The sequence below is a fragment of the Colius striatus genome, chromosome 3 (genome assembly GCF_028858725.1).
Source record: "Colius striatus isolate bColStr4 chromosome 3, bColStr4.1.hap1, whole genome shotgun sequence".
NCBI lineage: Eukaryota > Metazoa > Chordata > Aves > Coliiformes > Coliidae > Colius > Colius striatus.
This window is the reverse complement of record NC_084761.1, coordinates 1,068,854-1,095,171: the sequence shown is the minus strand read 5'-3', so window position 1 is coordinate 1,095,171 and position 26,318 is coordinate 1,068,854. Positions and strand designations below refer to the sequence as shown.

Below are 26,318 nucleotides of genomic sequence, written 5' to 3'. Positions count from 1 at the left end.
GGGCTATTGGTTCTGAGCACAAATACAAGTGGTTTCTCAAGGCAAACACACCTGTTCTGAGGAGCTCAATGAGCCACTGGGTTTATTCCACTGGGATGGCATCCATTCCTTTATCAAGTGCTGCTGCTTTGTTTCCTTCCATTTCTTTCAGTTTGGTTTTTATTTCTGCCCTCCTCCAAACACCTGACAGAAATGAGGCAAATTCAAACACCCCTGCATGGTTTTGGTTTCTCGACTTGCTGTCAGAACAAAAGCTTCCACACTCACCCAGGTCCCTGTGTGCTGACAGACAGGCTGTGCTTACAGCCACATCTGATGGGAATCAGGTTTGTACAGAGGATGCTTTCTAAGAATCTACTAAGCATTCCCAATGAGGCACACTAGCACTCTGCAGAGCAATGTGGTTCTCATCACAGCTCTGTGATGGCTCAGAAGAGCTCACTTTAGATTTGGGGCTGTTTTTTTCCAGACCTTTCCTGCTTGAGCTAGAGGTTCCAGGTGTGGTAACAGCTGGTGTACACAAGATGCTTTGTGGAACTGTTAGTTTCCAGTTGAGTCTTACTGACATCACCAGTTCTGTTCTCTGAAAGTCCTGCTAATTAAGAGCCAAGCTGGAAGAACCAAGGGGCTTAGAGGGGAGGTTAAATGATGGGAAGCTGTAATTTAGCAGGGCACTGGTCAATATTAATGCATCAATATTGATATTAGCAGAAATCTTTTTAAGAGCTTTCATATTTGCCTTTATATCTCTATGAAACCCCTTGCTAATTATTGTCTCATTTTATTGGGCTGTTTTCTGGTCCTGTGGATGGCCTTTTCTCCCTCTTTGTGTGGTATATAGTCTGCTTCAGAGTAATATTTGTGGGCTGATGGATGTCCTGAGCCAATTGTTTTACATCAGTGTCTTGCAGCCACCTGAACATTGCTCTTAACTTGCATCATCCAGGGTGGAGTTTTAGCCAAGCAGTCTGAGTGTGCCCCGAGCTCTGGTGGAAGGGTAATAATGCTTTTCTCCCCAGCACATTCACCAAGGGGCACTTGGTTTGAGTCAAGTCCATGTGGAGACTCATCCTAAGCCAAGGGGTGAGCCCTTTCACACAGCAGATGGATGTAACTGACTGTTGCAGACAGCATCTGCTCTCCACTCCCAGCTGCTGGCTCAGGAGCCCAGCATCAGGACCTTCAACTCTGACTTGGGGCCTGAGAGTACAGACTTTGTGAGCTGACAGCATGATGGTGGGAGGGGTGTGCTTTCTCTGGGTGCAGAGGCAACTTTAGAGCTCTAGTTGCAGAGATGCAGGGTGTGGTATCAGGTGGGGGAGGAGCAGGGGTGTTACATGGTGGGCTTGGTTTGGAGGATCTGATGCACAGCTGTGTGGCAGATGCCTGAAGCACAAAGCTGAGATGGCTGCAGACAGAGCTGCTACAGGTGTGTGGTGTGGAACAGAAAGTTCCAGACCCATCAATGTTTTTTAACTGCTGACTCTTTGCAGGCTAAAGAAGATGGAGGAGGGACATCTGACTTTTACCAGAAGGTTTCTGAGTTTCTGGCCTGTACACAGCTCTCAGATGTTACCTGCTGGAAGGCAGAACTGGCCAGTCACTTCCAAAACCAGCTGTGTCCACTTCTTCCTGAGATTCCCTCTGTCCTGCTCAGTGACATCGCTGCCCTTAATCCTGATCCTCAGGTATGGTTGGTACTCTACAGGAATGGTTGCACTTCTGTCATTATGTCCAGTAAAAGCAGCTGCTTTTGCAGTGGTAAGGGACATTCTTGTTTGCTTCAGCTAAGGATTTAAACAGAATTTGAAAACAAATGCCTCTAAGCTGTGTAGATTTGCACTGAAGTGGGTGAGATTATAAGGACATAGCACCTCTTAAAAGCAAGTGTTTCGAATCCCTTGCCTGCCTGGAGACATCTGCAGGAACATTCACCACACACACAGAGTGATTGATAATGAACTGCTTCACTTCTGTCAGCTTAGCAGTGCTCCACAAGGAATGTTACAGAATTCATTGTACTTACTGGAGGAGCTTTTTTCCTGAGGGCACCCAACATTGCTCTGAGGCCTTTAACAGCCCACCCAACCTTAGCTTAAATACTGAGACCAGGTTATCAGAGCAGCACTTTACTATGACCCCATTTCCTACCTTTTGAAGGTGTCTTTGACTTATTTCTTTCCCATGACATCACCAGCCTTTGGACAATCATGGTCTTTTGTTTCTAAATCAACAAGAACCTCGAGCTTCAGTTCCAGGGAATGCTGAAGACTGCAGCTCTGGTTCACAACCAAGTTTAGTTCTGAAAAGAATGTGGCACGAGAACTCTTCTGCAACTTTGACCAGACCCAGGGCTTACTATTACTGTGGGAGAATCAATGCCATGAAAGCTGAGGGGCTTAGCAATGCACTTAGCAATTTGCCTAAAGGTTTATCCCATTTCTGTAGAGGGAAAGGAGGCTTAGTGTCGTTGATTTGCAGTCACTGTGGCTTCCACGTAGCAGCAAGTGCTGCAAAGCAGTCTGACGTACTTGCAGGAGATAAATCTGCTGTATGCTTTGAAGGCATAAAACAAGGCATCATTTCAAGCAGTCAGAGCTTTTATGCAAATCCCTTATTAGGGGAATTAGAAATCATTAGAAATTGAGCAGCAAGATAGCAGGCACTTTCTGGGGGTGGATCTTTGCCTTGATGCCGTATTAAAACTGAAGTGAATGTAAAGACCACACTCTCCTGCTAAATTCAAATGGTTCTGTGCTGCCCCTGTTCCCAGGCCTGAATTGCAGAGACCTCTGTGTATTGTGGCTTTTTGATAGCTGTGTCTTGCAGTTAGACTGAAAGGCTGATTTCTCAAAGCAAGGCTCAATGAGCCAGGCTCTCAGCAGGCACCAGCTAATCCCATTGTCCACCCTGAAGCCTCACAAAGTGGTGCCAACTGAGAATGTTCCCCAGTGACATTAAAACACAACCCAAAAGAGATGCAGAGAGAATTCAGTACCATATTCTTTCAACTTCATTGGTTTGAAGATGATATACAAGGCCAGGGATCCACACTTGCTTTTTGTATTCATTTTGAGTTGGTGTATGGAAACCAAACGACCTGCTGCTGCTACTGGAAAAGCAAGTGGTGAAGGACTGGTTTTGCTCCAGGTAGCTTATGGCCTGAGACAGGTTGATGAAGCAAATGGGTGTGAGTGGAGGGAGAGGGAAGCTCAGGTTATGTAGTGACCAGCTGGGTGTATGATGTTAGGAGCAATTGCTAGCAGTGATTGTAGTAACGCTAAAGCACGTTGTTAGTGCACGAGCCAAGTCTCCTTCTGTGGAGGCATTCCGACCCAGCTGGATGAGCTCCTGTGTGACCTACTCTAGGTGATCCTGCTCTGGCAGAGGGGTTGCACTGAATGATCTTTTGATATCCCTTCCAACCCTTAACATGGTGTGATTGTGTGAAGTGGCCCAGTGGTTTCTCAGCCTGTTCTAGACCTCAACCACACTGCTTTTCTCTTGCTGTTTTTCTCTGAGGCTTTCTTATTAACACTGTGCATACAGCCCACTAACCTCCAGTAATTCCCTTCTGATGCGAACACTAAACTCACAATGCAGTCATTAAAACTCCAGGTTAGGCTAAGAGTGGCATAATCCCCGTGGAAGTAATTAACTGCAGTGTTTCTTGTCAGCAAAAAGAGGATTTCTTCATTTTAGCATAAGAGTACTTTCTTCCATTAAGCCTTAGGATGCCAGTGTTAACCTCAGGGATACAGGTGACACCTGTAGCCAGTGTTGATGCTTCTTTGCCTCTTTGTTCCTGAATTTCCCTTGCACGAGGCTCACCATCTTTTTGGTTGCCTTCTAGAGCATCTCTTTGAAGCCCCAGCCTGTACAGGTGGCTGCCATGACAGAGGAGTCAGTACTGGTGGGTGATTGTGTCGGTGAGGGCTCAAGGAAGAAGGCAAACTGCCATCTCTAGGTCAAGGCTGAATGAGAGATTTTTTTCCTTTGAGTTCCAGAAAGCTGATTCTGTTGCATCTCCTGGTGATCAGTTCCCCACTTACTGCTCTTTGGTCAGTTTCCCTGTTGACTTCCAGCACAAGGGTGGTGATTTCTTTCTGGGACAACAGTACTGATTGGGGGCAGGTCTACACCAGGTTCCCTCCTCACTCTTCACTTAGCAAAGCTGTCTTTTTTATTTTTCAATGCAGTTTTGGCTAAGCCCAGATAAGAATTCCAGAACAAGGACCATGGAGCTAAATTTGCCCCTGTGTTGGAACTCAGTGCTGCCAAAAGCTTCCAACAGCCCAGACTGGACTAACAGGAAGGCTGAAGTATGGGGCTCCCAGTCAGCACAGCAGCCCTTTAATGTGGTGCTTCAGACTTTTGGGGTTTCTCTGATAGAGAGGTGATCGCAGCTGTGTTCCCAGAGGAGCTCTACCTGTACAGACACACAAACACAGGCTTGGGACTGTTCCTGACATTGTTTCTCTGTTTCACAGTGTGGAAAAGTGGGCCCAGATGCACCACTTGCTGCTTTATGCACTTAGTGCACCTAAATATAGGCATGTGACTGCCCTAATTCAGTGTATATCCTCTGAAGAGAGAGTGAGAGGCATTTCCAGAGCCTCTTTCAGATCTGTGAATCTCTTTTAGCACGAGCTCCACAAGAAGACTCCAAGCTTTAGAGTCTGAGTACTGTGACATGATTTCATTGGCAAGCATCACAGCCTTAGCCCTCCTGGGTGGCTTCAGCATCTTTCACTGTCTTTTACTGTAACTTGTTTCAACTTCAATGACAGGCTTGCTCAGAGAGCTACTTACTACCATGTCAGCTTTCCAGCCAGCTCCCTTCAGGCCCGTGGCAGTGTGGGCACTGCCTTTGCCACATCTCAGCTGCAGTCACGGTGCTACGCTGCTGTTCAGCGCCCGCCCTGTTGGCAGTTAATGCTGGTTTGATTTGGGGTTATTGCTCTGTGTGTTCTCTCTTTCTCCTTTCATGCTGTTAGAAGCATCAAACTAGCAGCAGTGCCTAAGCCAGAACATGTAATGTTTTGTGGGTGGAGAGTGCAGACTGAGGTCTCTGGAGTGCGACACGCTTTGGCCAGCTGTTAGACCTGAGCTGTGTGTTGCTGTATGCTCTCAGATTTAGTGTGTGGCTCAGGGCTATCCTTTCCTCCTCCAAAGCTTCTGCAGAGCCTGATGCCAAAGTTTGAAACACTTGATTGTTGTGCAGCTGAAATGGGCATTGGAGAGGGATAAAACACCCAGAGCAGCACCTCTGCATCTGCTTCCCCAAAGCAGACCCAGCAGGACGAGACTTGCTGCATGGCAGGTGCCAGCAGCTTAATCCAAGCTGAAGGGGTAAAACAGGAGCCTCAAAAGGACAGGATCATGCTGCCCTTTGCCTTGCAAATCTTCCTTCTGTCTTGTCTTTATCTGAGTTGGTGCCAAGGGCCAAGTCTCATATGTGTGGCACCCTGAGTCTGCTGTGCAGGGAAACAAATTCAAACGTGTGTTAATCTGGATTCCACAAGAAATCCTATGCTAAAGCACTGGGCTCCATGGCAGTGGGGAGGGGAGATAGACTGAGAGTAATGCTGCCTAATTCAGAGGCATGATTCAGTGAATCCCTTGAGACATGAGTGTTAGCGCTGAGGCCTTTGCTAGAGTGAGAACAGCGCTTCCTCTGCTGCCACTGCTGTGGTCAGTGGAGCTCAAGGGCAGAGATTATAGAGACCTAGAATTCATAGTCTGTCTCTGGAAGTAGTGCAGGAGGCAGCATCTCTCTGCAAGGGATCTGGGTGTGATAATGGCTGAGTAGGTCTTTGCATGTGAGGAGAAAAGACTGTGGAGTACACAGATGTTCTTCCTGCAGTTTCTGTTTTCCTGCTGTGCCTGAGAAGCAGCCTGGAAGACTCGCTGCAACTTAAAAGACTCTCTTAGATCATCTAACAGCAAAAGCTATTTCTTTGTTGTCAGAAGTGAGCATACACTGTAAGCAAGAAGAAGAGATATTGGATTTGGTCATACTTCTGTATGACAGTTAAAGATTCCTGGGTTTGCTGCACATAGCTCCAGTCTTCTCTAAAATGTGCTTGTTCTTGTTTCTGCTTGGTGTTTTACGACATGTTTTTGTTCAGCTGTGAATTCCCATAACTGTCTGATTTCATCTCACTAATATTGTCTCAAGCAGCAGCTCTGGGTTTCTTTTAACACCATTTGACAAAACTGTGTGTGTTCCATCCCAGCCACGGTACAAAACAGCCTCTTTCAGTGTCTTAAGGTAACAGAAATCACAATTTGTCTCCCAAAACAGATAAAAGGGATAATTGATGAAACAAAGAGTAGCTACAAATGGGAGATAATGGACATGCTCTCCCTTCCTGCTCTTCCTGAGCGTGGCACTGTGGATGGAGAACAGCAGTGCTGTAAGAAACCCTGCTTTCCCATGCAGTCATGGGAATGGTTATGGGGAAATGATTCTGGGTTTTGAAACCTGTCACAGCAGAAATCAAAGTATCCCAGGGGCTGCTCTAACTGCCATTGGCTGACTCTAGGGTACCTCTGCTCCCAGGTAGAATGCCTTTACCAGGACTTGTGAGGTGATTACAGTGCTCTGAGTCTGCAGAGCCTTACAGAAGAGGTATTTTTGGGTGGGTGTGGAAGGCTGGGCTGCCTCTTCACCATTCTGCACTGTGCACAGGGAGGAATTCTCCTCCCCACCGAAGGACAGGTCAGCACTCAGAGATGATGTATCAGCTAACCTGGGAGAGGCTTCCTCAACTGCTGTGTTTGCAGCTACTGCAGTGTTGTCAGAGGTGTAAGAGAGGAGCCAGTCCTGAGGTGAAACCAATACAATTCTCACCCCTACTCTCTCTGAACAGCCCCAGGCCCCACAGCCTTTCCTCCTCACACATGTTCCACCCCCTCAGCATCTTGGTGGCCCTGTATTCTCACACACTCACAATTCTGTCCTGTGTGCATGGGGCAAGTTGCTTTCTTCCTGTTCTCCTGTACATTGCACAGGAAGGCAGTGCCAGTTCTCCACTGCACATTGTAGCAACACTGGACAAGGTAGGAGCTGTCAGGCTGCAGCCAGCTCTGTGTATGTTCTGATGAGGAAATGGAGTTTGTAGAATTAACATGGTTTTCTGTTGCTTTGTGAAGTCTCATCCAGATTGGCTGCTGGAAAACAGAATCAGACAGATCACAGGAGCAATTGCCCACAGAGCTTGATCCCCAGGTGTGCCCAGGTCCCTGCTGTGGCAGGGAGGGAGGCTGACCATGGAACAGTGTCCCTGATGCACAGCTTACACTGGATTCCCCAGCGTGCATCCTCTGCATCCTCACTGGAGCCAGATGGTTCCAATGAAAGCTGCTGTGGGAATGTAAGCTGGAGTTGGTTTGAGCACATTTGTTCCTTCTTTTTTCCCTCCTTCTTGAAAGTTCATTGATTTGAGGTTTGTTCAAACAAGACACTCAATAAACAGAAGACTGGGCTCTTGCTGCATTCCCATTTCGTAGGGCTTGTCCGTGCTCACTGCACCGTGCCAGTGTTGCATGCAGGAGCTGGCATCAGTCACTGGGAACAGAACATCTTCTGCTTCCTCAAATCAATACATTTTTGCTTTTCCTCTGGTGATATTTTCCACAGCAACCAAATGTGGTATCATAAGTGGAGGCTGGTGAGTTGTGGATTGCAGGACAAAATGGACAAACCCATTGAGAGATGTCAAAGCTCTTGGGTTTGGTGTAGCTGTGGTGATGGAAACTGGGTGAAAAGCAAAATCCCCAGTTCTGCTTTTAGGCAAATGTGAAGCACAGGAAACAGGAGAAAACACAAAAGGTTGCTGGGGCAGAAAGGCAGATGTCAGAGGGGTTTTAATGGCATTCAAACTAATTTCATTTCCTGCTTGTTGTTAATCATCTCTGGATGAAGTGCTGGTCATTCACTAAGCAGTAAAAACACATCTCAGATGATCAGACAACTAAACAGCATTATATGTATCTCCTAATCCATGATGGACACTTCTTCATGCAGTGTTAATCCATTTGCTATCCATAATAAAAGTTCTGATGAGACCATGTTGAAGTTTAGTTCCTCTTTGAAAGGTCTGTCCACATGAGATGAGCTTGACAATGGCTGGAAAGCAAAGGAGCATCTTTAACAATAGTGAAGCTACTCTCAGATATCTGACCTGAGTAACTTTTCCTTTCCCCAGTCTTGGAATGAGTCCTGCCCACTGTGAGCTCTGCCTAAAGCATCTGTATTTCTGCAACATCACATCTTCCCAAAGCAGAACTTGCCAATGACTCTCAAAAGCTGAGTTTGCTCCTGGACTGTGGCCTCGCTTACTGAGCATGCAGTCACAGCAGATTCTCATGAGTGACACATCCTTAAACCTGCACTTGTGCAAGTTGCTGGCTTGGCTGCCTGGAAAATATAGGAGAAACAAAATAAGGTGCTGAGATTGGGAAATGCTGCACTGCTGTAAAGCTGTGACCTGAATGCCAGAGGCTTTTTGCCTGTCCATGAGTATGGGGCACGATAGGACTTAGAGATACGTGTCACTTGTGGTGACATGAGCACAGGAGAAATGTCCTGTTTTGGTTCCAGGCATGCAGAAGTTCATGCAGTTCTTCCCCCACCCTTTCATTGGATTTGGTTAATTAGAGTGTTCCTTTAACAAAGCCCTTTTCTGCTGGATGCTCCAAGGAGAATCTCTGTGTGTTGGAGGGATGCTGAGCTGGACTCTGGGCATGTTCAGTCTCTTGGGATGCAGTTGCAGATTCTTGTTCTTGGAACATCACTTAACTGGAGCTAGCAGTTGTGGATTTAGGCCCAGCTGGGCACAAGGGCCATCCAGCATCACTTGCTCCTCCCTGCACTGCCCATGGTGGGATGGGGAATAGGAAAGGTACCGAGGGCCTCGTGGAGATGCCCAGGGCAGGGAAGGCTCCCTCACCATTACAGTCCCGGGCCAAACAGCCAGGACTTCTCAACATGGGGAAGAAACCACAATGAATGTAATCCAGCACCAGCCAAAAGCAGAAAAATCAGAAAGCAAAAGAGGAGGATGATGATGAAGAGCACGATCAGCCCTTTCAGACCCCTTCCCCACACCCCTCCCCTCTTGCTGGGCTCAGGCACCCCTGGCTATCTCCATCTCTTCCCCTCAGCAGCACAGGGCAGGAATGGGAGGTGCAGTCAGTCCCTCTCTGATGGCTCCTGCTGCTGGTTTCTGCTCAGGGCAGGGGGACTCCTCAGCTCCCTGCTCCAGCACAGGTCCCTCACACAGCAGGCAGCCCTGCACAGAGCTCTCAGCCGTGGGCCCGTCCCGAGGCTGCAGCTCCTTGCTGCCTCCCATGTGGGTATCTCCCACAGCCAATGCTCATCCCATCCTGTCCTGCTCCATGGCCACCTCCTCACAGCCCTGGCACCTCTGGGCACTGCTCTGGGGTCCTCCTGGAGCTGCAGGTGGCTCTCGGTCCTACCATTGCCCTCCGTGGGTGCAGGGGCCAGCTGCCATCTTGCTGTGGGCTGCAGAGGGGTCTCTGGCTCTGCACAACTTCTTCCCCCTCACTGACCTCAGGGTCTGTGTGGCCACCTCCATCTTATCCCACTCCTTCCACCTCCTCCTCCAGCTGCAAATCTCCTGCTCCTAAACAGTGATGGTAGAGGCCCCTGGTTGGCTCAGCCAGGCCAGAGGTGGGTCTGACTCAGAGGCAGGGGAGGTTTCCAGAACTCCTTCCAGGAGCCAGCACTGCAGCCCCCTCCCACTGGTACCAGGGAAAAGCAGCTCCATAGGAGCCTGCCACAGCAGTACAGTTGTAAGAGAGCAAACACTAGATTAACAACACTGCACTAATGAGTTTAATCCTTATGTGCTCTCCAGCCATAAAACACTGCTTTACACTAACCCTTTGTTTTGAGGGGTCAGGATAACACAGAGGTGAGAGATGTCCTTTGTGCATTTCAGGCAGTGGAGAAGGTGTTTGCAGTGCCAAATGGATTTTACTGGCAGACAGTTGAAACAGATGAGAAGTACTTCCCCACCAGCAGCACCATCGAGGCCTGCAGAGACAGACACACTGAGGTGAGAGAAACCCCAGCACACTCCTCTCTGACTTACAGGGTGATGTGACAAGTTGAGAGCCCATTAAGTGACCTGGAATATTTCAGTCTTGAGGTTTGGTACAAATACTGTTCTTGAAGTATTTCTCACCCAGACTTGAATCTATCAGCTGAGTGGTTTGTGTCATGGATATTGATATGCCCATTGCTCTGAGCCACAGAAGATTAAACTGGCAAATGTGCAGGTTGATCAAATTGCTGCCAACCAGGTACCAGCTGGTGACAGCAGACAAAGTGTTGATAAGCTGAACCCATTTGACTGCATGCCAATGTACAACACAACTTGTTGCTAAAAAACTTACTCTCTGAAACACTGAAAACAAAAACTGTGAAGCTCCTGCCCTCGTGGCCAAGGCCAGTGGCACCCTGGGGTGAGTTGGAAGGGCTGTGGGCAGCAGGTCAGAGAGGTTCTGCTCCCCCTCTGCTCTGCCATCCTGAGACCACATCTGGGATATTGTGTCCAGTGCTGGGCCCCTGAGTTGCAGAAGGACAGGGAGCTGCTGGAGAGAGTTCAGTGCAGGGCCACAGAGATGCTGGAGTGGAGCATCTGCCTTGTGGTGAAAGGCTGAGGGAGCTGGGGTTCTGCAGCTTGGAGAAGAGGAGCCTGAGGGGTGAGCTCAGTCATGTTCCAGATCCATCACGGGTGGGTGTGAGGAGGCTGGAGCCAGGCTGTGCTCAGGGATGGCCAATGACAGGACAAGGGGCAACAAGCTGCAACAGAAGAGGTTCCAAAGCAACACCAGGAGAAAGTTGTTCCCTGTTGAGGTGAGGGAGCACTGGCAGGGGCTGCCCAGATGGGCTGTGGAGGCTCCTTCTCTGCAGACATTCCAACCCATCTGGATGAGTCCCTGTGCCCTGCTCTAGGTGCTGCTGCTCTGGCAGGGGGTTGCACTGGCTGAGCTTTCCAGCTCCCTTCCAATCCTTACCATCTGTGATTCTGGTACTCTCTGCCTGACCTACAGTAACTCTGGATGTGTTGCATGAACAAGTAGGAAATAATTCAACTTAGTTTACCCCAGAAGAAGAGAGAGAAGGTTAAGGTAACCTGAATTAGCCACAATTTGTTTAGGAGTGCAAAGCAAAATGTACTGGACCTCCAGTTCTGTGTGGTAACTTGTTAGCCATGGTAACTCGCCTCTCTTAGCTGTTGTGCAACACCAAACATGGCATGTTTGATCTGACAGAGGTCAGGCTCCTGTTAGCATTGATCTGGGCAGGTGCAGATACACTAAGTTCTTCCTGAACATGCAGCAAGCTGACCAGTTGCTGAGTGTACCAGACTTGCTCCTGGAAGACACTTGAAGCCCACAATTAGGAGCCAAAGATAGCTGACACTTGGCACAGCTGGGAAATGCCTCATGTCTTGGTTACAGTTCTTCAGCTTGCCTTGTGAGTGCTGTTAGTGGGTCCATGCAGGCCTCTCACAGCAAGGGCAGGATGCACTGTAAGGGATCTGAAGCTGAGACTAACAGCAAGGCAGACAAGGCCAGTTGCCTCAAAGGCAGGGTGCAGTCCCACTTTACCCAAGCAAGAGGAGCAGAGCAGGTCCAGCAGCAGGAACCGAGATCAGCCCTGAGTCCTTTGTGACAAGGCCCAGCCAGAAAGCCCAGGGGTTTGGTAATGGCCAGAATGGGTGACATTGCAGGGTGTGCCAAGGCATACCTGCCACCAAGCTCTGCAGGACACCACAGCCAAGTGCCTGGCTCCTGGGCCATGGGAAGTGGGCAGCTCCTGAGGCTTCTCAGTGCTGGGCAGCTGCAATAGCAAAGCTGGCCCTGAGCCCAGGCAGCCAAGCCCCAGGGACTCTCAGAGCAGCTACAGAAGAATACTGGCTGCTGGGAATATTGCTTAAGATCAGGAGAGCTTGAGCTAGACAAACATAAAGAAATAGAGCTTTTATTCCTAATTAGGCCACTTTGTTATGATTTGAGTAAATGTATATCTTCATTTGTCACACTGGTAGAAGCCTCACAGTGTGTTTATGGGGGAGCAGCATTTCATTTCAAGTGTCCAGTAGTGATGAGTTAATTTGGCGTTCACTGCAGCCATAAACCATGCTGCTGGGGATGGTGGTGTGTTGCTTTACATCCAGGAGAGCCAGGCACACATTGGAGGCTGGTACAATCCTGCTTGTGTGATCTATAGCTAGGCAATGTATCCCCCACAGCACCACACAACTTCCTGTTGGAAAGCACTTGCTTTTCAAACCATATGTTTCTTCTGATGAGGAAGGAATGACAATTTGCTTCCCTTTGGGGTGTAGACATTCAGGATGAGTTGGTGTGTGGCTTCCTACATGCCAGAATGGGCTGAATTGGATTAGTCAGGGAAAGAAGGATTCCAAATGCAGCTTTGGGACAGCACTAGTTGTATGCCTGCCTTTGAGTTTCTTTAGTGTTGAATTTGGCACTTTTAACCATCTTCCTGTAGTGGATGATGTTAAACAGCCAGAGCAATCTGCTTCAGTCTCTGCCCCAGAGAACCTGCAGGTTTTCACTAGTAGATTTATGTGACAAGAGGCACAATGATATCAGCAGAAATGGATTCAGTCATGGTTAGGGTGGGTAGTTATGATTCACCCTGAAGCTGAGGCCCCACTGTGCTGAACCTACACACAAACATAAACCAAAAGCCTTTCTGTAGCTCTGGCAATATAGATAAAGCATGGGAACTAAAGGTGAGCACAGAGATACAGCTGTGTGGTCGTTGGGGGCCTGGAAGAGTTTGGCTCATTTCTCCACTGTGCTCTTACTTTTCAGGTTGCCATGGTACTGCTGTTTGAAACTCTCTTCCAAAGTCCCCCAGCTACCCATCACATGTTGCAGCTGGTACTCGCTTCTGGCCTGGATGTCTGTGGACTGCGCCTGCTCTACCCTCAGCAGGACGTGCTGCTCACTACCTCAGGTGGGCTCTAGTTCACCTTTAGAGGTTCCACCATGTGATGATACTGAGGTGAAAGCAAAGATCTGTAGATATACAAAAGGGAAGAGTGGTGTGGTGCTCTGGGCGTGGGGGAGAGGGTGTCAGAGTTACACAGCTGTTGCTTTGTCAGTTCCCATATCTTTTCCCAAAGGAAGGATAAAAGATCTTGGGCTGTTTCTTTCCTTCTCTTCCCAGTGTTGAATATCCATTAGTTGAATTTTTAACCTTTGATCCATTTTTATGTCTCAGACCACTTCAGTAATTGTTCCTTTCAGTGATCTCTCCCAGACTGCAGTGTCCTGAGCTCCAGGGTTACACTTGTGGGAGCTGAATATACTCAATTAGTTGCCACTGATTCTCCTGAAGGTTTAACTGCAGAAAATCCAGCTTCCTCCTTTCACACTTCCCCCCATCCCATTGCCTGGGGAACTTCAGAAGCACAGGCAAAAGTAGTGATCAGGCCATCCTGTGGTTGCATTGGCTGACAAGGCATCACCTAAGTGTCAGCTTTGCCAGTAGAAGACGGTCTGAGACGTGACACCAAGAAGCCAATGATGGAACAAGGGGTGATAGAAAGAAGCTGGAACACTAAAAAGTTCCATGTAAACATGAGGAAAAATTCTTTCAGTGCTGAGGGGAGGGAGCCCTGGCCCAGGCTGCCCAGGGAGGGTGTGGAGGCTCCTCAGGAGGTTTCCAACCCCCCCTGGACACGTTCCTGTGCCCCTGAGCCAGGGGATGCTGCTGGAGCAGGGGCTGGGGCTGGATGATCACTAAAGGTCCCTCCAACCCCCCACCCTTCTATGATTCTGTGATCAAATCACCAGTTGTTAGGAGGTGACAGGCAGCAGATCTGCTTCAGTGCTCTGTACCATGCACCATTCTTTAGGAGCATTTTGTGTGAAGCAACAATTCATTGGAGCTGGGAACTGCCACTTGTCCTGTGAGTTTTTACCTTTAGAACTTTAAAATCACTATTTTAAGTACAGCCAGTTTCTCCATTTCTTCCTGCTCTGGAGACTTATGTTCTGGCTTCTGATTCTTATGCAACAAATGGTGTAACTGAATGCTTTTAAAGCTCAGGGAAGAAAATGACACACCTTGCTGCTTTTTCTAACCTCTGCAGTAGGAACTGTGCAGGAGCCAAATGTGCTTTTTTCAGGGTTACTTCGAGGACCCCAGCCCTGCTGACAGCATGTCATGGTCTGGCCCTGCCAGCACAGCAGCACCACAACAGTCTCTCACTCCGTGCCACATCCACCCCCACCCTTGTGAGGATGGCAGAGGCCTCAGGGGAATGGGAGGAAAAAGATCACCAGGGTTGTTGTGGATGGAGACAAGGGCAGGGAGGGCTCGCTGCCAGTTAGAGTTCTGGGCAAAACAGACACCAGTGCTCAACTGAGAGAGGAAAGGAGGAAAGGTTATTCTACTAGAAACAGAAAAGAATAAAAGCAAAAAGGGAGCAGGGTGATGAGAAAATTACACCCAGCACTTTAAGATCTCCCTCCCCCATCCCTCCTTTCTTCCCAGGCCCAGCTCACTGCTCCCCAGATCTCTCCCTCCTCTCCCTTCAGTGGCTCAGGGGGGCAGGGAATGGGGATGTGCTCAGTCTCTCACAGATGGGCTCTGCTGCTTCTCTCTGCTCAGATGAGGATGACTCCTGGCATTCTTCCCCTGCTCCAACATGGGGTCCCTCCCTGGGACACAGTCCTGAACCAACTTCTCTGGTGTGGGTTGTTCCCAGCAGCTGCAGCTCCTGCCCATACAGGGTCCCTCACACGGGACACAGTCCTGGTGAACATCTCTGGCGTGGATTCTTCACCACGGTTTCAGTTTCTGCAGTTGCAGGGTCCCTCTCTTGGGACAGGGCCTCTTCTGGGCATAAGTTGAATGAGCTGCTTTGGCTGGGTTCCTTCTCACAGTTACAGCTGTGGATATTGGGTCCCTTCCTTGGGACACGGCCTCTTCCAGCCATAGTCACTGTCCCTGGCTCAGGGCCTTTAATGAAGTGAATCGCTGCCCCTGATCCAGGGCCAGCTGTAGCAAAGTGACTCTCTGCCCCTGCTCTGGGTCATTATCAAAATGAGTCTCTGCCCCTGATGTGGGGTCTTACAGAAATGCAAATAAATCTCAGCTTCACCAGTCCTCACCACAGAATGCAGGGGAGTCTCTGCTCCAGCACACCTCCTCCTCTCTTCCCTCACTGACCTTGGAGTCCACATGGTTGTTTCTCTCACTGTTCCTACTCCTTGCACCACCACCAGCCAGAAGAAGAAGGAAGAAGATGGAGGAAGATGGAGGAAGAAACCTCCTCTTCCAGCTTCTTCTTAAAAAGTGATTGTGGAGATGTCTAATTGTCTCAGCCCCAGCAGTGGGTCAGGCTCAGAGCTGGGGAGAGTTGTGAGCAACTTCTTACAGGAGCGACCTTTACAGCCCCTTCCCAGAAAAGGCTGTCATGTCAAACCATGACACAGCAACATGGAGAAAGGTTTGCCAGAGCCATAGGGCAGAGAGCTGGTGCAGGCAATGAGGGAAGCCACAGTTCAAGCCCTGTCAGGGAAATAAAGGTGGCTAATGATATTTGCCTGGATATGTCATCTTACAACAGAGTAAAAAAGCTGTATTTGGTGCAGAAGGAAATCATCTAGGAAAGGACTCCACAGATTTCCAGTTTGTGATGCCTTTATCTGAGGAAAATTGCAGACAACATCCTTCTCAGGCCCATGCTCTTGTCCTGTCTGCCCTTCAGTCCCCCAGCCTTCCTTCAGGGCAGGAGCAACACAGACTCAGAGAATGGCAGGGGCAGGAAAGGACCTCTGGAGATCAACTATTCCACACCCCCTGCTAAAGCAGGTCCACACTGCACAAGAAGTTGATGCAGACTTTTAGTATACCATCAGCTGCTCTGTAGCATCTAACCCTGTGCACACTCCTTTCCACAGCAGATGAGGCAACTAACTCCTCTTTCTTTAGCAGGATCCCTTGGACAATCTCACAGTTACCTTTGGGTAAAGACATGCAGCTGGTTGCCAGCATTACCCCACAGGGCAGGGGACCAGTAGGTTACTTTGCTGAAGTCTGGCAATGACAGGTCTGAAAATGGCACTTGAATGGAATGAACGACCTTGGGGCAGGTTGTTCCATGTTTTAGTCACACACCTTTGCCTTTCACAGAAAAGCTGCCACCTTCCAATGCTTCCCAGCCTGGCAACGTGCCACCAGTGCTGGCATTAGGCCTCAGAGGGCCTCAAGCATGGAGCACCTTGCAGAGTATCATCAGGCCACCCACCCTGCAGCTGCTGAGCGAGAGGAACTGCAGTTCCAGCCACAGCCACAGCTCAAGGGAGCCTCTCCTCTGCCTGCCCTCCCCAGGCAGTGTGCACAGGGAGCTGTGCCTCTGGTTTGGAGGGAGAGCTACTGAGGCAGCCCTGCGTGCTGGTGGCCTGGATCCAGCCTCACACTGCGACAGAGCAAGGTAATGACCCTGGATGGTTTGGAACTGTGCTTATTCCCACGGGCAACGTGTGACATGGAGGCCAGGCAGGCAGCTAGAGTGCTTTGTCTTTGTATGTCAGGCTGCTGCTAAAGGTCCTGGTGAACAAGAGCACAGGGTGGCAGCAATCTGTTGACCTTTATATTTCCAAATCACTTCCTACAGCCTGAAAAAGTCCTTCTCTCACAGGACTGTCTCCTCTGTGCCAAGGTGTCTGGTGTGGGGCTCTTGCAGTTGCTTCCCTTCATATGTTCCCTGGTAGCCAGACCTGCCATTCCTGTTCCTTGGTAGCCAGACATGTCATTCCTATGCCTGCAGCACCTGCTCTTGTGCCCTCTGTCCCCTATACAGCTGAGCAGACTGGTTTGAGCCCTCTTCCAGTGGTTCCTGGTGCTGGAGAAAAGCTGCAAGTATGTGCCACCGAGTGACCCTTTGCTGGAAAGCCTGGTTTAGCTTTGCCCTGTGTCCCTTTCCTATCAGCTGGTTAGAGATAAGAGGATTCAGGTGAAGAAGGTTCTCTGCAGGATTATGACAGAGAGATTTGAAAATAAGGGGTGACACATAAACTTCAGCAAACAGCACAAGAAATGCAATTTAGGAGCTGATGGCATAGCAATAGAGGGGTAAAAAGTGCTGGGAAGAAGTGAGGTTCAGGAGTCTGGAGTCTTGCTCTCACCCTCTGTGTGTGGCTGCAGGAGGAACTGGGCTTTTAAGCATTTGTTAATCCATTGTGCAACCTCAGCTGTCTGTGCTCTGCTGTGTAGTGCTACAGGGAGGAGGGCTACAGCTCCCAAAGGCTCACTTACACCATCTTGGACAGAAATGGATTTGCCTGGTGTTTTTTAATTTTAAAGTTGCTTGGTTGATAACACTGATGTCAGGCTGACAGAACTCCTGCTCTTGGCCTTATTCAGCACAAGTGTGTGAGGGAAAGGGCCAGGGGGCAGGGAGAAATGCTTCAGCAGCTCTCTGGAAGTCAGCCACTGGGCAGAGGGAAGGCTGGATCACTAGCATGGTCTCCCTTGCACCCCTTCCCAGCACTCCTTCCCAAAACTTTCTGCAGCGTTTCTTTGATAAGATGGGAACTTCCTACAGCACAGAACAGTCACTTCATTCCTGAGGACTTCCCGGACAGAGACTCAAACCTAAGGACCCAGGAAGCACATTTAATCCTGTGTGATTAAAGGAAGGGCTCTGCAGTGCTCCCAGGTCCCCTTCCTCTGAAGGACCAGAGCAGGCTGGCCTGTAGAGGGAGGACAAGAGGCACTTGTCTTTTTTTGGCTTCTGAAAGACAACTCTCTGATTGTTCCAAGTGTAGGTGGATCTGTGCCTTGAAACACTTGTTATCAAAAGATTTTAGGACTGGTTTAGGGAATTTGCACCACCCAGGACAACATCAAACTGCATTTCTCCTCTCCCTGCTGTCGTGTTTGTGGCCCAGGCCTGTGGGATACCAGCCTCTGCCCTGCCCTTTGCAGCCCCTCAGCATCTCCCTTGAATAACACTGAACTGAAGAAATGATGCTGTGGTGAAGCTCCCCTGCAGAATGCTCAGACAAAGGCCTGCACCTCCAGGTTTTTAAAGGTCCCTTCTGGTGCTGGGTACTGGATGCAGTGTGGCACCGTGTGGCAGTGGCAGCAGGCTGGAGGTGAGGTGATCTGCAGCCCTGTGGGTGCATTCTGCAGTAGCAAGGTGCCCCCACAGAGAATTAACCTGCTGCTCATGGAGGGACTGTGTGTCAGAGTTCTGCTTGACCATGAATAGTGACCCTCATCATTTTTACTGTAAAGGTTTGGAAAAAACCACTTTGTCAAAGCTTCACTCTCTTTATTTGTTCCTTTTCCTCAAGAATGCTTTCTTCCTCTTTACAAAGGTGATGAATTCTGCTCCTCTGGTGTAACTTAGCCAGTCCATAGCAGCACCACATTCTAAATAATGCACTTGTCTGTCTCCTAATGCTGGTAATTTGGTCCATTGGGAGACAAGAATACAAACTGCAACTCAGATTGCAGTTTTCAGATTATACTTGCAAATGCTGTGGTCTCCTGGGAGGCAGCAGGCAGGATGTATTCCAGCCAGCTCAGTGGTAGCAAGGGATGAGGAAGGCAGCTTTGCCTGAGCAGCCTGAGCTTCACAGACTCAGCCAAACTGTTTCACAGGCTGCAGGTTGTGTTGCTGTCGGTCCCTGGCTTGCAGAACCACACCTCATGTTCACCATGATGTGATTTGGTTCTTCTGGGTGTCCAGGAATGTTGTAGAGGTTTCACTGGTTGTGCTTGTTGCTGACATGAACCTTTAAATCTGGTTAAAACTCAGGCTAAAAACCCCAAAGTGAATAGCAACCATGATGTGTCTGTGGGTAGGAGAAGCTCTGCTCATGCAGCCTGCTCTATTTCCTGATTCCCAGGTTTCTTTGTCGAGCTGGCTACTTTGCATTAGCTGCTTTTAGTTGAACACAGAGAGAGCCTCGGGGGGAGTGGTATAAAAAGATGAGAGACCTTGATGCAGCTCGTATCACAGACAAGGGATTGAAATGGCTTTTCCAGTAAAGCAGTTTTGCCAGAGAGGCTTCTGTGGCCCTGGGTTTGCTGTAGGAATTAGATTTGAGTCAGAACCTGGCATAAGAGCTTTTAATGTTTATTGTTTTTCTGTAGCTCTCAGAGTCCTTCCTCAGCTGAGGCAGAAGCAAAGGAAGAGCAGGTTGATGTCCAGGGCCTGGTGCTGCCTCAGCCTCCAGCAATGCTTGTCTCAACTACCAAAGGTCAGTGTTAGGGTTGATGGTTCTGCTTCACTGCCAGTATCACTTCAGCCCACCTGTTTCAGGAAATTCTGCCTCCCTGGATTGCTCAGTGCTGTGACCTGGCCAGCTCTAAAGCTAGGGATGCATTTCTAGTGCAACACGCCTAAAATGAAGTGCCAGAGCAGTGTTATCACCTCATCCTCCTCATGGAAGTAGCTGCTAGAGTCCTGTAGGCTTACATTTCTCTCAAGGGTAAAAAAAGAACTAAAAAAACCCAAAACACCCCTCGAGAGGAAATCTCTGCACACAGAGGCCTGTGCATCAAAGAAGCAGTCACATGAAGGCTTAGCAGTGTCCTAGCTGCTTGTTTATCTGACTAGAGATCATCTGCCTGTACTGGTGAAGAGTTGATTGTAATCATCACGAGTATGAAATGGTGAAGACATCATCCAGGGCAAGACTGACCACAGGGTCAGAAAGGAAAGCACTTGATGAGTCACACTGGGTGGCTATCACCAGTAGGATCACTCCCTTTGTAGGGCAGTCGTCCAGCTTCTGGTTTCATACCTAGCTAGCAGCAAGCTGGGTGCTGAAGGAAAACCTGCCAAAGCATGCAGGCCTCAGAGCTGGGGTGTCTGCTCTAGAAGGCCAGTGTGCTGGCAGTCATCTGTAGTGGGGCTGGCACAGCAGATCTCAGGCACAAGTGGCTACTAGACAATGCCATTAAAGCATTGCTGTCCAGTTTCTAGTCCCACAGCTGAAGACAGTGTCACAGGAAAAATAAACCTGAGGGGTGTGGAAGCTCAGCAGCTGCTGGGGAGAAGATGGCAGAAGGAAAGCAGGATTGTGCTGACATGGAAAGAAGGCACAGGAGAGAAGGAGAGAAAATAAAGAAAACATAAGCCAAAAAGATGAAAGGAGCAGAAAGTGACAGGGAGGGTAACAGAGGGAAATGGAGAAGGGGGGAAGGAGAAGAAAACCCAGTCTCATCTTTGAGATACACTCTTGCATATCAAGGCATGTTAACTCAGGTAGCTTGGCAGCCAGCCATTGGCTCTGTTATTTGGGGTTGGTATTGATGGCAGCTGGTTGCTGCTGATGGAATGAGTCACATTTTCTGCCTCCCCTTCCTTTTATGGACATTAATGATTCACATTTGATGTGGGCTGCTCGGTTACACTACACCACGTTCCATCTGTATTTGGGCTCAGGAAGTCACTTTCAGGCTTTGCTCCTCAGATAGATAACTCTGTCAGAAGGGAAACTGAGAATCTGGTCTGGGAGCAGACAGCCTATGGGGTTTTAAGGAAAGGAAACATTCACTGACTCCTCTCCTCAGGTCACCAGCAGCTTGTCTTGGAGACAGGAAGACATGCAGAGCATGCAGAACAAATATACTGCAGCTCCCAGCTGGTGTATCTGCCCCTTCTCAGTAATCAGAGGTTTAGTGACCCTAGTAGATGTTGTTGTTGGTTTGGGATGTGTGTATGTGAAAAAGGTGGGCTTTTTTTAAAGTGTTATCAACTAGAGAGGAACCAAAACCTCACCACCTGCAGCCCCCAATTGTGGCAGCGTGGCACTAACGTCAGTCTGGCTCAGCCTGCAAAATTAAAGCCATAAAGCCAAAGAAACACTCTGTCTGTCCCACCCTTAGTGATAAACACAAACTTCCCCTTGTTTTGTTGCTGACCAGGCTGAGCCTTGGGCAGATTCTTGCAGGGAGACAGATCCCCATATCACAAAGTTATCACACGTATTATTTTGTGACTTCTTGATAGAAGCCTCAAGCTATTCCTTGGAAAAACTGGGTTTTGGGCAACTGATGTTGCCCACGTTAGTGTGAAGCACAGGTCTGTCACTTGGAGTGGTGGCTACAGGCTGGGCAGTGAACCATGTTGGCATCCCACTTCCCAACCAAGTGTGGGGTTTCTCTGGAGCTGGGTTGTGGCTGCTGTGCTCAACCAAGTCAATGGACTTGCACTGTCACCCTCAGCAAGTCTCTTCCTCCCTTAGGACTGATGGGATGGACACAGCTGGAAGAGTGTGTGATCAAGAACAAGGGTGCTGGGGAGGGGCTGAGGGAATGGGGGTGCTGAGCCTGGAGAAGAGGAGGCTGAGGGCAGCCAGCAGCACTCTCTGACACTCCCTGCCAGGAGGCTGCAGGGAGCTGGGGGTCGGGCTCTGCTCCCCAGGCAGCAATGACAGGACAAGAGGCAATGGGCTGCAGCTGCCCCAGGGGAGGCTGAGGCTGGAGCTGAGGCAGAACTGTGTCCCTGAGAGGGGTGTCAGCCCCTGTGCCAGGCTGCCCAGGGAGCTGGGGCAGTGCCCAGCCCTGGAGGGATCCCAAAGCCCTGGGGCTGAGGTGCTGAGGGCTGTGGGTCAGTGCTGGGCTGGGCAGGGTGAGGGCAGGGCTGGGACTGCAGCAGCTTCCAGGGCTTTAACAACCCCAAGGGTCCTGTGATTCTACTGATGATGCCCTAAGCTTTTCCACCCTAGAGGGGCCTCTGATAGCAGTTCTGAGCTGCAGAGAAGAAATAAACCATCAAATACAGTGTCAGTATTTGGGATGTGCCTCAAGTTGGAACTAGCTGCTCAAGATGATGCATTGATACTATATCTTTTGAGGAAAAAACATGCTGTTTTTCTTCCCTTCTTTTTGATCTAGGGGATGTTATTTTGATGGTGTCACCTGTGGTATCTCCTCGTGCATATGGTGATGTGATATCAGTCTGTACTCGTCGGGGGTTCATTCTGCAAGGAATCAGACAGCTGCAGCTTTCACCCAAGCAAGCTCTTGTGCTGAGCATGACAGCAAGCCAGGTACTGCCCAGAGCACCCAGCTCAGCTCTGTGCCTTGGTTTACCAGTTGTTCTGAAACTAATTGTGCTGCAACCTCATAGATATGTGAGCCAACACTCTTCTAGTAAGTGTTCAAGGTCACTCATTCCGTGTTTCCTAGTTAGCCAGCACTCTTGTTCTCTCTGTTCCTGTCACTGCAACTCTGGTTGCTTTCAGGGCATTTTCTTTATTAGGAAAATCCCACCAGGCCTCAGCCTGTAGCTGAGAACACAAGTGTAAATTCATAATCAGGCTCCCTCCTACTGAGGCAAACATGAATTTCACCATTGATCTCAAAATAAGCAGGAGCAGGCAGTAGCCCCATGAACAAAAATAACCATCTTGGCTCTGCAGCCCTGTATCCAGAACAGCCTCATCCAACAGACTGGCAGCTGAGGGTGGACTTTGCAGTCCCTCTGGGACTGCTGATGGCCTTTCAGCATGAAGTCCCCTGGTTTGCTGCATTCCAGATGGGTTGCAAAAAGAGCTTTCCTATTGTCAAAACCAACAGCTTTTCGTTGTTGTTCTTTTTCTCTGGAGGTCTGTCTCACATGGTGATTGATTTGAGTTAGAATGCAGTTGGCATTTTGACAAGTCAGTCTAAGGAAACAGCAATCATCAGAAGTGCAAGGTTTCTTTCATATGCAAGAAGTTCAGTTCTGCACCCCTTCCATGATGAATCACCCAGGAGCCCAATGACACTTTCTCTTAGGAAGGAGCAGACTCCTTACTTTAAATGACCATCCCTGGGGTGGTTTGCTGTGTCAATCAGGGAATGCACCATTTTGTGTATTAAACTGTGTGCAAAGCCCCTTTTATTTCTGCTTGTTCTGTGCTCAAGCCTGAGGAATAACACTTCTGCTGCCCATGATATTTTGTAGAATAAACATGACTTATGTATATATTACTACAGCCCACAGAGCCCACACAGCCAAATGGCCATTGAAGAGGTTCACAGGAGCAGCTCTTGCTCCAGTGTGCTGTTCAGAGCTGAATGTTTCTGAAAAACCCCCCTTTCATTTGGGACTCAAGATCATTTTGGCACGAGTGGTGTAGGATGGCACCACACATTAGCTGAGTTATAACTGTTGTGGCTTTATTCCAGCCCAGTTTCAGGGCAGAACATCTTTATGTTAAGTCTCTTCCCTGAGATTTAAATTAAGTTCCTCTGTCTTACAAGATGATGAGGCATGAACACATACTATGGCTCAGCTGGTGAGCTGTATCTCATTATGCCATTGTAACTTAACTGTTTGCTGGAGTGGTTACACCTGGATTCATTTGTCTAACCTGGCCCTCCTTATTTCAGGTTGCTGTATTTTGCCCTAGTGAGAGTTCAAGTTCAGCTGATAGTTCTGCAGGAGGAGAGCTCTCTGCTGAACCACGTGTGCACTGTCTCATTTTGCTGCTGAGGAAGGAGAATGCTAGTCATCACGTTCCTGCATTGGTGACAGGTAATGCTTTCACTGCTCAGCAGCCTTGCAAAAGAGGGTTTGCATCTCAGCACATGTGAGGTAAACATTAAGGGTCCAACCACAGCCACTACACTGCAGGGAATGCTTGTGAATAGCAGGGTCTGATAGTTTGGCTGTATTTCCACACCAATGTGTAAATCACTTCTGCACATCCAACAGGGCAGATGGATCTGTCAGTTGTTTGGTCTTTAGCACTGGAGCCCTTTCGAACTTGGAATCACAGAATCATTTTGGTTGAAGCTGCTGCAGTCCCAGCCCTCCCCTCACCCTGCCCAGCCCCGCACTGACCCAGAGCCCTCAGCACCTCAGCTCTGTGCCTTTGGGATCCCTGCAGGGCTGGGCACTCCCCCAGCTCCCTGGGCAGCCTGGGCCCATGTTTATCATGCTAGAATTCATGTTGGAAGGAACATCAGAAGGTCTCTCACCCAATGTCCTGCTCAGTACAGCATCAGCAGTGAATTCATATCAAATGTTTAGGGCATTTTCCAGACAGATCTTGAAAAATCTGCAAGGATGAAGCTTCCTCCACCTCTCTGGGCCTTTGTTGCAGTGCTCAACCATCCTTACAGGGAACTATGTTTCCCTCATGTCAAGTTTTAACCTCCTCCGTTTCAATCTGTGAGCTGTGTCTCTGGGCTTCCCACTGTACACCTCTGTAAGAGGCCTGGCTGCATCTCAGTACCCTCCCCTTAGGTGTTCTTATTGCATGGAGAGGCAGGGTAACAAAAATTGTGTGTGCCATGTAGGACAGCACCTGATCCCATCAGCCTCAGCCCTGACTTCTCTGCATACTTGTGGCTTCCAAGTGTCTGAACTCATATGTAGGGACTGCCAAAAGCCAGACAAGTTGCTGACCCAAATGTTCTTCCTTGAGTTAAACTGTTCTGAAGCTCTGGTTCAGGGAAAGCGTTATTTGATTTTCTTAAGGGTGAACTGACCTTGGTCTCGAGTTGGGGAGATCACAGGCAACAGCAGTGAGCAGTAGGGAACAAAGAACCTTCCCTGCCTGCTTCTTCCAGTGGGCATGGTTCCTGCAGCTGGAGAGCCCCTTCCTGCAAACTCTCCTCCTGACAGCACCATTGAGAGAAGAGAATCACAGCTGTTGACCCCTTTATTAACACCATCACAAATAACTCATGATGGAGACATTCATCCACTGCCTGATGGCTGCCTTTCATCCAGCCACAACACAGAGGAACATTTAGAGGTTTGGGGGGAAAGAAATGACAACTGAGAAAGGTCTCTGCTATTGCTCTCAAGACTTTCACAGAATGTTCTGAAAACACATCCAGCCACAGTGGATTAATCATGGCAGACTAATTACATGTGGATTACATGTGGATTAATCATGGCAGACTAATTACATGTGGATTACATGTGGATTAATCATGGCAGACTAATTACAGCACTGTGTCACCTGCTGCCTGTAGACCCAAGGAAAGTTGCTCATTTAGAGCAGTACAGCTCCTGCTGCTCCTCTCACAGATGATATTTACAGTGTGCATGTTTTGCATGGGGAAATTGCCACTAGAGGCATGTAGGTGGGCACTGAAACAGAGGATGTTCTGGAAAGGTAAGGTGTTTTCTCTCTTTGTGGAGAACTCAGGGTTGTTTCCTTTGCAGACAGATTTTGCAAATGCCTCTTTTCATGTGTTGGGTGGTTGGTTCAGGACTGATCCAGAGAGGTACCTTGTTCCATCATCTGAGGCCCTGGAGAGGGGAAACTGTCATTCTTGCCACATAAACTTGAGGCAGTTTGTCCTCTGGGCAGTGGAGGACTTGAGTAGGGTAAATACCATACTAACAAGCTTTGCATTTGTAATCAGTACCCCTGAAAAGCAGTTACCCCTTCAAGGCCTTGAGCACTGCTGAGTTTTCAAAGCAAGGGCAAATGCAGCAGTCATCCCTGAAACAGAGCAGATAGTTAGGTAACTTGGGTAATGAATCTCTGTCTTGAGGATCAGGCACCACACATTTTTGTCCAAGCTTGGCTTTTTGCCATGCATTGGGTTTAAATCTAGAGCAGGTAATGTTTGGTTCCTCATGCCACCTGAATGTTGAAAAGCAGGTAGATGATTGTCAGTGGCACAAGCTCAAAGCTCTTGTCAGTGCTACGTTTGACATCTGAGGTTTGCCATCAGCCTCTAGCACTAATCATCCATTTCCCATGCTACACTACAGTACATTTATGACAGGCTGGAATGCTAGAATCAAATGTATGTGAAAGAACTTCAACAAGCCTTTCAAACTGGGGTCTTGAAGTATTCTTACAGAAGGCTGAACTAATTGCTGTGAAAGTGTGTTGTGTGCCAGTACCTTAATGCACTGCCTGTGCATAGCCCAGGAAAGGAGGGAAAATTCAAGTCACACATTGCTAGTCTCAAGCACTTGGTGTCTGTGAAGGTGTCACAGAGTCAGATATTTTCCAGACTGGGGGTTATGTGAGCAGAACAGAAGATTTCTGTTCAGGTCTGTACTCCCAGCAAGGCTTCTGTGGCCACATGGTGCTGTGTAGGATGCAGGACATCAGCCCTGCACCTGCAGGGACAGGACACCTTGGGGGCCTGCACCCAAGCACAGCGACTCAGGAGCTGTAGCATCCTCTGTGCATTTGTTCTGCACTTCACAGCAGGAGTTAGAAGGTAACAGAAACAACCAGGGTGCTGGCACAAAGCAGAGATGTCTCCATAAAAGCTGTGGCCAGGCCTCAGTTTCCAACAGCTGGAT

The 26,318-nt window shown here is 48.9% G+C and overlaps 1 protein-coding gene across 1 annotated transcript in view; it reads left to right on the top strand.

Moving 5' to 3' along the window:
- The window catches only part of DNAAF8 (dynein axonemal assembly factor 8), a 96,016-nt gene that overhangs the window by 37,190 nt on the left and 32,508 nt on the right, over positions 1–26,318 (top strand). The window contains exons 13-19 of the mRNA XM_061991926.1: positions 1,494–1,688; positions 9,972–10,088; positions 12,886–13,030; positions 16,220–16,520; positions 19,193–19,299; positions 21,944–22,098; positions 23,426–23,570. Of these exons, the coding sequence (XP_061847910.1) occupies positions 1,494–1,688; positions 9,972–10,088; positions 12,886–13,030; positions 16,220–16,520; positions 19,193–19,299; positions 21,944–22,098; positions 23,426–23,570 (1,165 nt within the window). The remainder of the gene's footprint in view (positions 1–1,493; positions 1,689–9,971; positions 10,089–12,885; positions 13,031–16,219; positions 16,521–19,192; positions 19,300–21,943; positions 22,099–23,425; positions 23,571–26,318) is intronic.